Source organism: Mycetomoellerius zeteki, unplaced genomic scaffold, assembly GCF_001594055.1.
Source record: "Mycetomoellerius zeteki isolate Tzet28-1 unplaced genomic scaffold, Tzet1.0 scaffold364, whole genome shotgun sequence".
Lineage (NCBI taxonomy): Eukaryota > Metazoa > Arthropoda > Insecta > Hymenoptera > Formicidae > Mycetomoellerius > Mycetomoellerius zeteki.
Genome location: NW_017257354.1, coordinates 870,708 through 887,935, shown reverse-complemented (window position 1 = coordinate 887,935; position 17,228 = coordinate 870,708). Strand labels below are relative to the sequence as shown.

Sequence of the window (17,228 nt, the reverse complement as noted above, 5' to 3'; positions counted from 1 at the left end):
AAATTGAAGCATGGATAGGATACGTCGCCATTTATGACACGTACAATCGCGCCAACATTTAAACGAATAAAATTTTTATTCTCATACTAACAATTAAAAATAAAGGTTAAGAATATAAATACTTATATTTAAAGGTATAAAAATCATATATTAAAAAAATATTTGTTTAAGGGAAAAGGTTATTTAATGAGAAAGTAGCCAGACTCGAATAAAGAAAGGAAAATAATATATTTATGTTTAAAAATATAAATAAAATATTAAATTAAATAACAACAGTGTGACAGCGCATCACATATCACATATAATATGTCAATGGTAATACAATGAGTGGCACTCGTTGATCACATTGCGATTAACAACCAGCCGCTCATAGTGTTTAAATGTATTTTTATAATGTTTTTTTTTTTTAAATGTATTTTTATGTAATTATATAATACAAAAATTCGATGTATATTAAATCATTATCAATGATATAAAAAAGCACGAGACGTTAATTAATAGTATAGTATAATTGAACGTTAATTAATAGTATAGTATAATTGAATCACTGTGAAAAATAAGACGCTATCTTATCGCGTTAATAACAGAATCAAAAAATCAATTTAATGTAAAAAAAATTAACTTTTAATGTAACTTTTTGATCCTGCCTTATCATTGCGGATAGTCTATTTTTCTATCCAATGGTTTAATTGCCACTAAACTTGAATAAAATATGATTATTTTTTACAATATCGTAATAGGATGATTATAAAAACCTGCAATAATTATAAGCCTTTGGAGAATAGTAATGGACAGTTAATGCAAAGTTCTTCAGTTCTTTTGAATATCGGACTCCGGTATTTGCATGATTGTGATTTTTCCATTCACTCTCAAATAAAGCTGCAGTCATTCCACCAATTGATGATTAATTAATTCAAATGCATTACTTTCAATTAATTTCTTATCCCTATTGTAAGAAATACGAGAATATAAATTATTCTAATTTTTTTAATAAGAAATGACACCGTGATAACATAGACCGTCGACATGATATTACATATAACAAAAAACATAGCAACAGACTGCAGCAAAAATATTAAAAAAGAATTTTTTGGAATATCAACAGTTTGTTTGCCATCGTACTACTACAAATATAATATTAGCTTCTTGTAATTTTAACAGCGTGAATGTAATATATTGAAAAATTATTTAAATCTTACGATAATTTCTTAAGCAAATCTGTGAGGCATTTTATTTTATTTTCTTGACGTCGTACTTTTTGTTGCAAAAGACTTTTATTTTTTTTTGCATTTTTTTCTTTCTTGGAGAATAAGCATCAGCTCTCGGAGTTTTAATTCCTTCTATTCCAATTTTTCTACGCTTTATGCATTTTTTATTTAAAAATGATATATCTTCATTTGGATTAATTGATATGCTGCGTTTCCTCGTAAGTTTATTCTAAAAAAATTATAACATTTTATTTGAATGTATAATATGTACATATAATGACAAATGTACCTTTTGTGAATGTTCAATTTGAATTATTTTCTATCACTTCTGGCAATAAATTCTCTGAAATTTCTACAGAAATGTTTTCATCATTATTGTTATAGCGAATTGGAACTGCACATTCTTTCAATCTCGGTTTGTATGCACCTGGTCTTATCTCATAATCATTTGGAGTGAAATGATCATTACAGATCACACTGTGTTTTGCAGGCTTAAAATTATCTTGTCCAATCATCTCAATCCATTTCTTAAAAATTTCTTCTCTCTTAAATGGGAACCTAATATATTTATAAAATAATTATTTACAGTATTACGCCTATAAAACATTAAATAAGTGTAAATTATTTAAAATTAACCTCGAATAATGTAATTTTTCAATTATACTTTCGTAGAATATAGGAATTTGAGACATACTTACGTAAAGAAATGCAAACCCAATAGTCGAACATTTTTACAATGTTTTATACAACAAATTTGTGGCATTTTGAAAATTTTTAATTGTATTTTTTATTGAAACTATTGAACATACATTTCACAAAATACGATGTTATTATACAAAAGAACGGAAGTATCGGCCATTTGCAATGCGGATAATACTGATTGGTTGCTTCACTCCCCACTACCTAAGTTAGCGATCTAGTGTAGTATAGAAATCTGTGTACTAAAATCATTACACAGTTCTTAAAAGTTTTTCTTCAAAAACATTTTTGGCACAGAACGTTTTTCTTTGCGTGACTACGCAGAAATTATCTCGGTGAAAACAAAACGTAAAAGGCATTAAAATATATATTTTAAAGATAAAAGTTGGCACTTTAAGATGGCGTGAACGAAAGTAGAAAAAAAATTTACTTTGCTAGCAAAAAAATCACAAATATGTCAAAAAACGTCAATTTTGAGACTTTTAACTTCACTTTTCTCAAAAACGTGACGTAATAGAGCAATTTCATTGCCGGATTCGTGTTCAGCGAGCGAAAATACATCGGAAATGGTATCTTTTATTCAAACAGCAGAAAAAAAGTCTTAAAACGTCGCGCAGTGTAATTTATAAGTTATATACAGGGTGTCTATAAAGTCTATTATCACCCTTATATATTTCGGAAACAATTCAAAATTATGAAAAACCATAAAATACGTGTTCGATCATTTCGAGGGTCTTCTGCAACCTCCTCAATCCCTTTAAAGGAATAGCCTTTTGAAATGAATGAACACGTATTTCGCGGTTTTTCATAATTTTTAACCGTTTTCAAAATATAATATGGTAGCTGATTTTAGACATTCTATATATTTATGAAACATATCAGGATGTACCGAAATTTGCGAATTAAAATACCACAGTAAGAAAGTTTTCAAAAAATTGGATAAAAAAGATATGTGTACATTTTTATTTCAAACAGTAAGTTTATGAGATACAGGCTGGGTTGTCTTTCGATAAACTTCAGCTCACTCTCTAACTCTTTAATTTACAGATTTAAAGATTAAATTTAAAGAAAGAAAAAAATTTCTTTAATCTCTTAAATTTCTTCTCTTTAATTTAATCTCCCTAATTTACAAATAACTTTCTTACTATAGTATTTTGATTCACGAATTTCGATATATACCACCTTGATCAAAAAGTTCCCGGAATTACCACCAAATGATGCTCTGAGTCAGCTGATTTGAGTTGTTTTTTTGGTTAGGTTGCCACATCTATCATTGACATTTCCACCAAATTTTATCGCCATAGCTTGACATTTGTAAAAGTTACGCCGTCTTGAGTACATCTACCTCTGCACGGTTTTTAATTTTTTACAGTTTTAAAAATGGAGTTGATTTTGCAACATCCGTGAATTTTTGACCAAGAACGAAACGCATACCATCCAATTCACTCGATATGGCTCCCTGCGATTTTTTTCTATTCGATCGAGTCAAAAAACCACTACGGGGAACGCGTTTTAAGCCGAAAGGAGGTAATGGATAAAATCGAAAACCGTGCAGAGGTAAATGTACTCAAGACGGCGTAACTTTTACAAATGTCAAGCTATGGCGATAAAATTTGGTGGAAACGTCGATGATAGATGTGGCAACTTAACAAAAAAAAACAGAACTCAAATCAGCTGACTCAGAGCATCACCTGGTGGTAATTCCGGGAACTTTTTGATCAAGGTGGTATACATATATTTATTTATTATACAGACATAAAAAAATATTATAAATATATTTTTTATATAAAAAAAATATTTAAAATTTTTTCTGTTATAATTAACATTCTGTTACATATTAGGATGCTGTTATAAACGAATTGAAGAATAAGACACGATTAGTGCAAGAGAAAAAGTTGCTGCAACAAGACGAAGTATACAATGGCGCACTAGAGGATATTCTTCTTGGTCTCAGGTCCGAACCATATCGCAGAGCGGATGCTGTAAGACGTAGCCAACGACGACGTATCGATAATCATAGACTCTCGCGCACTGCTGAAGAGCTTGAACTCTAATTTTTTTACATTTCCGATGCATATTTCAAAGTTTTTCTACTGAATAAATTTGCCTTGTAATATTGAAACTTCATTATAACTAGAGGCTTATTCTGTAACTCTTATCGAGTTGTACCATAGTGCTACAGTTACAGTCGTTAAGAGTTACAGAATAGGCTTCTTAATTTTATACAAATACGACGGGAATCTCGATAAAGAAGCACCAATAGTTTGAGAATACTTTTGAAAATATTAATAGCTTGCACAACTGAATATACACTTGTACATTCTTCCAATTTTTGAAAGTTTTTTACAAATATACTTTGTTATGAGTATACAAATTCGAAGAGAGAGAATTGTAGAATGACGATATTCATTCAATAGAGGTACAATTAGAAGAAGCTTGTGTGCTCGAATTGAATAGTGGTGCTGAAAATGCAATAGTTATAAATTTGAAATTTAAAGCTTTAGGATATAAAACTTTTCGAATATGGTATTTATCGTGTAAAATATCGCGCGTTTTCGAAAATCTATTGCGAAGCGATAGATCTTCGAAAACACGCGGTATTTTACATATTTATCCTTTTATGCATAATTCATATGTGAATCTCATAATTAAAGATATCTAAGTTCTTTTCAGGTTAGCATAATATTATATTAATTAAGGCATCTTTTTATGCCTCTAAGTAATTCTTTTCTACATTTCCTGACATTACATTTGTTTATATCTTAATTACACTATTACCTTTCTTTCACTTTTTTTGACATATATACGAGATATCTAAACGAGATATGTAGAACTATTTAAACTTAATTGTTGTTGATTGTTATATATGTTGAAAATATTTATACTTTTCATATCAATGTTTCCGTTAATTAAATTAATTGTTTACACCCATATAATTGCTTTATATCAAATGGACGAAGTCATTTAACTCTTAATGTAAGTGTGTAAAATTGGTTTAACAGTCGCAGATTTTAATAAGTTTATTATATTTATGTTATTCTAAAGAGATGTAATAAGTTAGGAAAACTTGCTATGAAATTACACAAGTTCTATCAGCTTGAAAGCAAATGCACAAGATTTAAAATAAATGTTTACACTTTCGTATTAGAAAAATTTCGAGTTATAATTTTGAATTACAGAAATGTATCTTCTTGCAACAACAATAACTAACAAATCAAAATAATACCTTACAAAAGTGATAATTAACTAGGAATATATATGTATTTGTTGTAATTTTCTGCGACATACACCATGTATTATTATGATATAAATGAAAGTGAGATCTCTTAATTGTCTCAGATATCTTTCGAAAATAATTTTGCAGCATATATTACTTATTACATTCCTTGAATACACGCATCATATACACAAATCTACATATATCAAGATTATGTTATACGCTACGTAAACATACAAACATAAGTAACTGTTTAAGAGCATTTCATAGTATTTAATAATCGATATATATATCGAGCTATAATATAAGGAGAAAAAAATACGAATTAAAAGGTACATCGATCAATGCTGCCATTTTCTAAAATTTTCTTATTGTCAAAAGATTTTTATAACTAAACTGCTCACTTCGGTTATCAAAAAGAAATAAAAGTGAGGCTGAAAAGTTCTTATCTATGTCCATCCATGCATATGTATTATCTGTATGCATATTATATGTGAGTGTATGTGATCTGGATTTATTATGTGACCAACACTACACGTTTATATACATTACCGTTTATAAATTCGGAGATGTTTGCGATTTCTCGCATTTTACAAAAACTTAAATATCTCGGTGAGAAAAAATAATGAAGACATTTTTACAAATACATTTTAAAAAGAGAAAACTTTTTTAAATTGATGTTTTGTCTTTGCGATACACTGTTTGGTCCCAAATTACACAATATTGAAAAATTGACATTTTTTAATATAATAAAAAATTTTCTTTTTTTTAAATATTTTTTAACTTCGAAACTAAAAAAATTACGGTAATCAACTTCTTAAGAAGAAGAAAAACAATATTTAAAAAATTCAATATTAACTGTAATTAAATGTTAATAGATAAACACTTTTAAAATAAATGTTATGGAACGTATTATATTATTATGCATGAATATGTTTGTAAATAACTAATAACACTTAATGTAATAACATCACATGAGATCACAACAAAAATTACATCAAGAATTACGATTTTTTAAAATTGTATTTTTCTACTGAATGTATTTTATAAATCCGAATTTTTAAATAAAAATCATAAAATTCTTCATGTATTAGTTGAAAACTATATTTCATACTTATTATTTTACATTTATTATTTTCACACTTAAAAGAGGGACAATTCATAATCGTGTAATCTTAATTTGGGATAAAATTTGAGACGCATTGTAAAGTGGAAAGAATCAAAATTTGGGACAATCCCTCCTAATTTTGTATGATTGGTGACTTTATGTTACATCATGCGAACATGCTTAGCAACAAACATATCGAAGTGAACAGTCTAGTTGTAGGCATTTATGGTAGGCATTATGTATTAATAGCATTATTAATACATAAAAGACTGCAGTTCTACAAACTTTTTCCTAATTAAAAACATATCGTGAACTTTTGAAAAAAATGAAGTTATATTTTTACTTTTGTATTCGTTTTTAATACTATATATTACTAAAGGAAGAAAAATGTAAATGTGTTGTAATATAAAAAATATTTGAACAAATATAATGTAATTACTATAATCGCTTAGAATAACTGCCAATGTGATGTATTTAGATAAAATATTTTCTGTATTGTATTATTTAGCATATATTGCATATTAGCAATATTTGAAGAAAAATTGCTATTATTAGGATTGAAAACTAAGCTATTTTTTTCACATACATACACACAATTGTAAAAATTAACAATATACTCGTTGTATAAAACCACAATATATAAATAAATATAATAATTAATACTTCAATAAAAAATGATGTATTCATTTATTATATAAAATTAACGTATGTGTATACGCACACGAAATGCATTTATATTATTGATTAGTGGTATGATTCCATGTCTATGGTATGGTCACAACACATATAACACAATATAATATATAATATTAAGGCTCCTTAAGTTATCAACTATATTGCTTATCATGATGCTTATGACGATTCAATATGGCTGAGAGAAGTACTCAGGAGCCTTAATATCAATACATGAATCACGAATGAATGATGAATAATGATAATAACAATACATTTTCCATTGATGTAATTAAGTATTCAATGTTTTTTTCTATGACCAAATAAATTAATATCACACTAATACCTATATTGTTGGCCTACTATTACATAAATTATCATTTATATTTTTTGTTTAACATTTATTATCAATAAATTAACATACTATTATGTCTTTTAAAATTGTTTATTATTTGTGTATAAACTACATTGTAATAATAATTCATGTAAAATATTGTTATATACAAATGTACAATGTACAAAAGGCACGACATATCTACATTCTTTAGCTCACATATAATAAAATGCAAGACAATAAAATTACGAAATGTAGGAAGTATATATAACTTAAAAATGTTACAAAAATTTATTATCAATAATTGTTTTATAGTACCGTTAAAAAAATTAAATATATTATTGTGCTTTCAAATGTCACAGATTATTGTTCATCATGCATCTGTACCATTTACATTATTCTTGTTTATTCTTATATTTCCTTTTCATATTTTTTTCATTGTATTTCGATGATACATAGAATACTTTCCTCTATACCTCTAAAAAGACATCACTATAAAGTATGAGAAAATATACACGATTTAAACAATTTCGTTTCGTTACATTATATGTATACATAGGATATAAATTATGAGACTGTTATTTATTCCACTGAATAATGGAGTAGATTTTAATGTAAACTTCTAACAGAAATGTCACACGTTAAAATATTTTCCAATTACAAAAATTCAAGAATTTTAAATAATTAAATTTAACCCTTTGTAGTCTGAGGTCAAAAATGATCCCAGAGTACATTTAACCAGTAATTTTTTTTTACTTCATAGAACGAATTCTGTATATACGGTAATCTGTTAAATGCGCTCTGGTATCATTTTGACCTCGGTGTAATCATTACGGAAGAATTAAATTAGAATTAAAGAATAAAGAATTACTTTTAAGAAGTGTGTGTGTGTGTGTGTGTGTGTGTGTGTGTGTGTGTGTGGTGTGTGTGTGTGATTACGAAGAATTAAAAAATAAGAATTCATAATATATTTATATTTCAAATTTTATTTTGACAAAAATTTCATTTAAAATGATTCGTTGATGTTCTTTTTTAATATCAGATATTATAAAAATTGAAAAATTGTACAAGATACGATAATTTTGACTTTTTTTTTGTTCAAAGAGAAAACTTTAATTTTCTTAATTCAAAAAACTACTTGGTTTTAAATATCTTATATAAAAAAGGTAGTTTTGTGCTTACAATTTATGTTATATTAATATAAATAATACGTGATGATTTGTCAACTGATATTCAGAATGTATACTTTGCTACAAGTCTGTCAATATTAATATGAAAAATTACAACATTGAATTATTTAAGCATTAAAGATCTAGCTTCGACTGGTATAGGCATTTTAATTTCTAGTATTGATTGTGTTTTCACATGGTATGGTCTAAAATAAAGATTCTTATTGTTAATATGAAAAAATATTGCTAAGTTCCATGGGGAAACAATTATTTTTTAAATATTAAATTTAAATGAAAAATATGAAATATAAAGAGCATGGCTGCGCTAAAAGTAATGAGAATATTTGAAAAAAATTAATCATTATCTATGTATACACAAACATACACAATCCAATTATTCCTTCGTTTTAATATTCATATCCTTGTTTTTAATTATACGAAAAAAAGTAAATAAAATAGTCATTCTTATTTCCTTCCCTTTAATTTATGAATGTAAGTGTGAATAAAAGTATATATAAATATGACGGTATTTCTTCAACATTTGGCTTAAATGCATTTTAAACAATTTTTTTACGACTTGAAATATATTAATAATAAATAGATTAAATTGGATGTATCAAAATCATTTTAAAGAATTTGAGAAAAATATAAAAATTATTTTGGAACTTTTCAAGAAATATGTTATCATATTTATTATAGTCTCAATCTATGTTATTATAATAAAATTTCAAGTTTGTATCATTACATGTATATTTTTTGTTCCATTTATAAATAGCTTAATAGACTATATATATGATACATCCATCATCATATATCGATATATAGTTTCAAGAATATAGTTTCAATAAAATATAATCGTAGCATAACGTAAGATATATACCAAATGCACTATTAACATAATTCCCCAAATTTTAACCACATCTATGACTTGACTACTTAAATATCAAAAGAATTTTCTATTAAGCTTGGGTTTTTCGTAGAATTTTGTACGTAGAATATAATTACTAAAACTTATACTTACGAATTCGTTATGTGATGAATGTCAATGTTTGTTTTATATCTCTTGTAAATTTTTTTATAAAAATCATAGACGTTCTCTCTGTGTAAGGAGTATTAACATATCAATTGTATGTAAACGACATATACATAAAAACTAGTATAAAAACAAGGTATGTTCAAGACAATACTATTGTTATAAAAACGATGAAATTGGACCTGATTATCTTTATAGGAATGTAAAAATATTATTTACAAAATATACCGATTATCAATTATTTTTTATACAATCAGCTGTTTGTATGAAATAATGTTTATGTATAAAAGCTTAAATGCGATATACCTCAGTATCTTTTTTATACATAAACAGACGCACAGCATATATGTACATACATACACGCGACACGCGCACACGCACACATATACATACACATATACATACACATATACATACATATACGTGTAATTTAATACATAATTAGAATACTTCTGGTTAATAATAAAAATGCGTATTACAAATTTATTTGTTAATAAACTTATTCCGCTTTATTAAACTTTAACACATTAAAACAAAGATTTTATGTAATAAATAATCTATAGAATTGGAATGGCTTGTAGCATAGCTATGTTTGAAAAAATATGTATTGAAAAATACGTATATTATATACGTACACATACCTGTATACAAAGTATTCAAGAACTAATGATACTAGAAAGAGGGTAAATCTGCATGAAAAAATAAGTCAAAAATATATAATAAAATTTTTTCAAAAGACTTTGTTTCTGAGAAAATCGATTTTACATATGCACTAGGTATGTGTGCATTTAATTATGTTTTAACTTATAGATCTGAATGTAAACTATCTCTGCTCATGTTTATATTCATTATTGTACTGGGAAATCGAAAATACATAATAAAAATATAATATTCACGAATAATAAATTTTATTACATTTAAATATATAAATTGTTGAAAATGTCCATTTTATCGAGTACATAATTTTGCTCTTTGAAGTAGATTTCTATGAACGCTTTTTAACGTGTTCTAAGCGTTTTAATTTATAAATTAAATCTGTAGAATATTTAAAGTACATTTTCTCGAAAACAAAGCCTCATATAAAAAAAATTTCATTCTACGCTTTTGATTTATTTTTTCATGTAAAAAAAATCATTCCCTTCTTGATTGTACCATCTGTTATGAATTTTATGTATACAATGCGCGTGCACAGACAAAATGCACATAGTGTCTGCTAATTATTAACAACGCTCATGGGCAGATATAGCAAACTAAACTGAATCGAGCAGTATCATTTTGTAATTTTTGCAACCGTTAACAAAATATTAATTATTTAAAATCGAATAAGCGTATATTCGCCCGATGTAATACCAAATGCAACCGTGCGGCGAGAATAAAACCGCAAAACCTTAAAATATAGAAAAGTTTCGAGTTTCGGAAACTCCAAGCCAGACTCATTCAACAATCTTTAGTAATTAATATCTCGTTAATTACTGCGAAAATCACAAAATGGTACAGGACTTTTCGAGTCCTCAGTTTTATCCACTCTATTTACCTACGAACCTTGTACAAATAATTATCAAACACATCCTGTATATATCCATTTTAAACTAATAAAAAATAAAATAAAGAATAACGTATGAAAATGATTTTTTTATTCTATACATAGAATAAAAAATCATATTCAATTAATCTATCTCCCTAATCATCAACATTATTACATAAAATCTTTAGATACAGTTTATATGCACACAGTAAAAAAATACTAACATTCGTCACCAGAAACACATAGTTCGATAATAATTTATATTACAAAAAAAATACATATTTTTACTTTCTTCAGAATTTTTGGTATACTACAATATTCAGTTCAACTGTGTCAGATTTTTCAAATCGACATCTATTTGCAATCATAAAATAACAAAATTCATAAACAAATACGCATATGTATAAACAAATATAATATTAAATTTATAATGCTAAATTAGATATATTTCATACAAATTGCTGTTCTAATCTGGTAAATAATATAGAAAGTAAAAAATTTGGTTAATTCACATAGTATGAAAAAAATAATACTGATTTTATTTTTCTTCTAAAAATGTAATAATCAATAAAGGATCAGTTATCAAATATACAGAATAGATAAATAAAACTTGTTACACTTATGATGTGATATAATTACACTGAAATTAAAAACAGCTGCTATTATATTTCTTTAAAATTTATAATTTTATACTTCATAATATTGTATTTAATTTAAGAAATATATAGAATTTTTTCTATATTAGATATATAGAGATACATAACGGACGATACATAATATATAAAAAATTAAATATCTACATAAAAAAGGATAAAGAATTTAAGATTTTCAAACAATATATGTTTTATATAAAAAGATACGATTCAACATAGCACTCTAGATAACTAGAAAAACAATTTTAGTTAATGTATAATTATCTTCAGTTAAATGACAATAATAGCAGCCTACAATTCATTTACACAATGTAAGAAACAAAGATTTAAATATTATTATATTCAGGATTGGAAAGTACTAATAATTTATAACTAAGTTGAGGCGCTTTTTCATGCTGATCCTCGATGTTGATTTGTAGCGTCAAAACAGATCACGTAGTAAAAATTGACAAATATCAAGCATTTTTGATAAAAATGATCGTTTAGTCTAGCATCAGTATAAAAAGAAACTTTTATAGTTAGAGTTACTTTTTTCAGTAACTTTAACGTAACTTCGTTCTTTTTTTCTAACTGTAATTGTAACTCTCAGTAGCCTTGTTTTTATTGCTTCGTTTATTATACTTTAAGATTGAGAGTCCTTTAATTAGTATAAAAAGTCTGGAAATGATTGAATAGGTTTTGAAAATAAAGCATTTTTAAGAAAAATGTTTCAGACATAAATTATAGGGTTTAAAAATATCTATATATTTATCACATTCATTTGATCTTGGGAGGCGTCGCCAAGATTAAATCGACTTTTTTTAAATGGGATACCCTATTTTTAATTCCAGAATCTAAGTAATAGCTGATGTGAAGAACATTTAGTGAAGAATTTTTCAAAACATAATAAAATTATAAGGCACGAAAGTTACAATACCGCTGTCATATACACCCTGTCTATATATAAAAATGTAAACATGTAAATGTAAATAAATCTTATCCTTTGTTGGCTCTAATAGTATCAAAATATTACTCATGTTGTTCTATAATAATAAAGGAACTGAAAAGTTTCTTTTAAGTAACTGTAACTGTAACTCGTTTCTTTTTAAAATAGCTTATTTGAAACCGTAACTAGTTAATTTTTGAAACAAAAAAACTGTAACTATCTACTTTTACGAAGTAACTTTCCCAACCTTGATTATATTATATAACACTGCTTTTTCGGAAAAAAATGGGTGAACTTTTTCCACAGCAATTTGAACACAAACTGGTTAGCTTCATTTGGTTTATATGGCTTGAAAACTAATATTTGGTTTTCTTGTTATTTAACCGTTTGAATGCCAAAAGCGATCGCAAAAAAACATCGTATTGAAAGCATCGTGTTTAAAAGTCTATCATGTAGAAGCATGATAACGAACATAAAACGAAGGAACGCAATCATTATCTTTGGCATTTCATACGATTAATGTATTCAGTAATAAAAATTATTAATCTTAAATAAAAAATAAGTTAATTATAGATTTGTGAATTCTAGTTTAATATATCAATCAGCAATAATCTTATATTAAATCATGGGAAAAACATTGAATTATTTATATAGGATGCATTTGGAAAAACACTATTAGTGCTATTTGTGTCATTCTATCTTCATCGTTCATATATGAATCAAAGATAGAATGACACAAATAGTGCTAATAAATGTTTCCTTGAACGCAGCCATAGCTACATAAAAAACTGTAAGAATTTAAACTGAATTATTTGCAACTGATCCTTTCTTTTTATACAAACCATTATCGTAGAAATTATTGACAATATATAGAATACAAAATTATGTACAATAGAGTTTGTAGTGATCTCGCAATCGTTCAATATTTATCAAAAGTATAATAAAACTGTATCTCTTATACATACATACATACATACATACATACATACATACATACATACATATGTATGTGTATATATATATATATATGCATACATAGACTGAATCATAATGTATGCTCAACATTTTATGGGAGATGAATATTTCTCTCTTAGGCGTGGTCTCCTATGCTTTTTCCAATTACAGTCGGTAATTCATCTCCTATGGTAAAATACTGAACATTCATCATGATTCAGTATATATAATACACACACACACACACACCCACATACACGCGCACACACACACACACACACACACACACACACACACACACACACACACACACACACATATATACATATATATTTATATTTTTATTTATGAACATGCATACACGCACATGCATGTATACGCACGCATACACAGTGTATATAAAGTCAAATTTTTTAAAATATATCTTTACATTAGGCAGTTTTTTCTTCTTTACTGTAAATGTATTTACATATGAAGTAAATATTCAAAAGTTGTATAATTCGTACATATATATATTGTCTTATCAAAATGTGTTTTGACATAGTGTATATTGCAATATTCTTCGAAAACTACAAATTGGGTTAATAATATATTAAATGTTAATTTTTGATGCATACCTTTGTTTTACTAGCTGTTTATCTGGTTAATTACTCCATTTCTACACTATTGAAGCATAAGGGACTCTAAGTTTCGATGCAGAATAGTATCCTTAACAGCATTAAAGACGACTTTAATATTTTCCGTGTCTACTGCAGTGGTGAAATGATGAAACAACGGTTTCCTTGGATCCCTTTTGACCGAGACGAACATATCGAGGATAAAATTTTGCACGTCCTTCATGGAATGTGGATCACCCACAAATTGTGGAAAATAATAACGGATATTTGTATCCTGTGACCTCACTTTTTTATCGAGTAAATCCGTTTTGTTCAAAAACAAAATTATAGACACACCACAAAATATCATGTTATTCACGATTGTATCAAATATATTCTTAGATTCTTCCAATCTGTTAGTTCTCCTACAAGATTAATTGATAATAAAAACAAAAACATTATCATTTATTTTACGATCTTGTAAAATAAACAAAAAAATGACATACCTATCTTCCAACAAGACCTGATCAAATTCCGATGATGATACAAGAAAAAGTATAGACGTCACGCAGTCAAAGCATTGGTACCATTTTTGCCTTTGAGATCTTTGACCGCCAACATCAACAAAGAGGAATGGAATATTATTAATTGGTATTACAAATTCAGAAATTCCTTTTGTCGCCTTTCTACAGTGTAGAATATCCTGATGTGTCGGTGTATAATCCTAAAAAATATTTATACACTTTATAGACAATAAAAATTAAAAATAACATACACACAAATACACTTGTCTTTACACTTTATAGTAAATAAAAATATATATTAATTTGTTGTGTGTAATTATAAATTGTAAAATGTATTACCACTCTTGCAATCCTATCAAGATTATCTAAGAAGTACTGGACAGAATCACTCTGGAAATATCAAATCACATATATAAATATAACACATAAATTAAGAAATAATATAGAAATAATAAACAATTATTACATTTATATCAGTTGCACGAACGCATGTATGCATGCATGCACACGATTCGTACCTGAACAATTAAAAAAAAGAAAAAAAGATTTTACCAATTGGAATTCTCTTCGCCTATCGAACGCTCTTTTAATCGACGCATCCGTCCATAAACTTTGCAATGCTGGCACATAATGCAGAAATAATCTAGTGTCGAGCACCATGGTATTCTCAAACTTGAGTAATTGAAAACCGATATCATAATTCTTAGAATTCTCCCAAGGAATATTTAGTTTATCCCGTGCGTCTACTAGAACCTTCATACCCTTTATTATATTCTGATAGATTACATGTTGGTATTCCTTAATTAGTTCAGGCTGAAAAAATATATAATACATAATATCAACTCTAATTCTCTGAAATATATTTCTTATGAAAGAAACAAATGATATTTATGCTTTTATAATATACTTTGTGATATAATGACATCAAGAAAAATATATTTAATGCTTACAACGAAATTAGTGACAAGTGCTACTTTTATCTATAATTAAATGTTTAATGTATTGCCAATTTCAATGAAAAATATTTATTCTGATTAAAATGAGTTTTAGTTTCGGAATTTTTAATCATTTTTAAATGATAAATTATTTTGTAAAAGATTTGAGATATGACAGAAAATGTCGCATGTCAAATTGATATCAATACTTCTTTCACAGCCCATGAATTTAGCCCTCATCTTTTTTATCTTAGTTTAATACATAATTTATTATACATATGCACACATATAAAACACATTATATTATTTATTCATTATACTACTCATATTCGATCTCTCATATTTTACTACTCATATTTTTTTTTTCTTTTCAATTATAATGCCAACTCTTACGGAGATTCTACAATGAGTCAGTAGTCAGTAATCAGAAGTCTTAACCAGTCTTAACCTTAGGATCTGAGCACAAGTTGTAACACTTAGACTTAAGTTATAGATGTAAATAACATATAAGCTTTGGAGTATGACGTTCAACTTATTGCTGTGTCTCCAAGAAATGACAATAAGTTACATGTCATATGCCAAAGCTTGTATGTTGCTTATGTCTGCAATATAAGTCTATGCAAGTATTACAATCCTTGTACTCAGACTTTGTCGTACAAGTTAGCTATTGGCCAATTTCATCGATTAAGACACTTAGGACTACTTGGAATTTCTGACTATCGGCTCATTGTAGAACTCTGGTTAGCAAAACACAAACTGACTAAATATTTATTTCTACCAATGTAGATTAATTTTAACCTTGATTTAACTTATTCTTTAACTATAAAATGATAAGTTAAATAAAAAATTAATTAACAATGATAGAAATTGAAATATCATTAGTATGGAAGTCTGTAAAATAGTTGAAATTTGAAATCAAACAGATATATATTGCATTTTTCAACATTTTACTTTAGGAATACCTTTTTATACTCTGCTATTTTATTTTACACATCTTTTTGTAGGAAAAGGTTGGCCAACGAGCTATTTCATTCTTTTTGTAAAAAATACACAATGCAAACAGATTTCAACAAATAAAATACTATACTATACTCAATTATAATGAAAAAATAGGATAAAAAAAGATACATTAATGTATAAGTTATGTGAAGGTTAAATACTTGGGTAATTAAATAGAAGCCAGGTGCTGTGCACGAGATGGCATTGATCGTACGACAACCGAACCGATATTCGAAAGCGAGACGGCACCGATTCCATCACGTGGTGTCGCGCATGGAACTCCTCGGCCCTTACCTCGAACTTGATTCCGTGAATGATCCGCATCTGCTTGAGGAATGTCGACTTGCCGCTCTCTCCCGCGCCAAGCAGCAGCAGCTTCACTTGCCGGCGAAACGTCTGCCGATCCTTCTCCAGCATCCGGTCGATCTCCTGGCTCTTATAACGCTGCTCAATCTCCTCCGGGCTGAATTTAAAACGCAGGCAACACGACCACGTTAAGGAGCTCGCCATCTTGCTACCCTGCCTACCTCTCTCATTCGCTCTCACTCTCTCTACCTCTTTCTCTCTATCCACCTCCTTACTTTCCTTGCTTGCTTTTCTTCTCTCGCCGGAGTCCGGCAGCGTGAACTCTTGTTCGCTGCTGTCAGCTGCCGTCTCGGCAACAAACCGACGAAATG

At 27.5% G+C, this 17,228-nt stretch overlaps 2 protein-coding genes across 4 annotated transcripts in view; one reads left to right on the top strand and one right to left on the bottom strand.

Annotated features, from left to right (window-relative positions):
- Window positions 1–4,418, top strand: part of Frl (formin-like protein) — a 32,986-nt gene extending 28,568 nt beyond the window's left edge. The window contains exon 17 of one of the 2 annotated variants that reach the window (XM_018453107.1): window positions 3,749–4,418. In XM_018453107.1, coding sequence (XP_018308609.1) covers window positions 3,749–3,961 — 213 coding nt within the window. In that variant the 3' untranslated portion in view covers window positions 3,962–4,418. The remainder of the gene's footprint in view (window positions 1–3,748) is intronic. The other variant, XM_018453108.1, reaches the window with a different exon arrangement.
- A 3,288-nt stretch (window positions 4,419–7,706) lies between these two features.
- Window positions 7,707–17,228, bottom strand: part of cta (Guanine nucleotide-binding protein subunit alpha cta) — a 24,027-nt gene continuing 14,505 nt past the window's right edge. Inside the window, exons 2-7 of one of the 2 annotated variants that reach the window (XM_018453073.1) lie at window positions 16,846–17,100; window positions 15,170–15,430; window positions 14,957–15,007; window positions 14,600–14,817; window positions 14,115–14,518; window positions 7,707–7,730 (exon numbers count right to left, since the gene is read on the bottom strand). In XM_018453073.1, coding sequence (XP_018308575.1) covers window positions 14,161–14,518; window positions 14,600–14,817; window positions 14,957–15,007; window positions 15,170–15,430; window positions 16,846–17,061 — 1,104 coding nt within the window. In that variant the 5' untranslated portion in view covers window positions 17,062–17,100 and the 3' untranslated portion in view covers window positions 7,707–7,730; window positions 14,115–14,160. Of the gene's footprint in view, window positions 7,731–14,114; window positions 14,519–14,599; window positions 14,818–14,956; window positions 15,008–15,169; window positions 15,431–16,845; window positions 17,101–17,228 lie in introns of those variants that run through there. The other variant, XM_018453075.1, reaches the window with a different exon arrangement.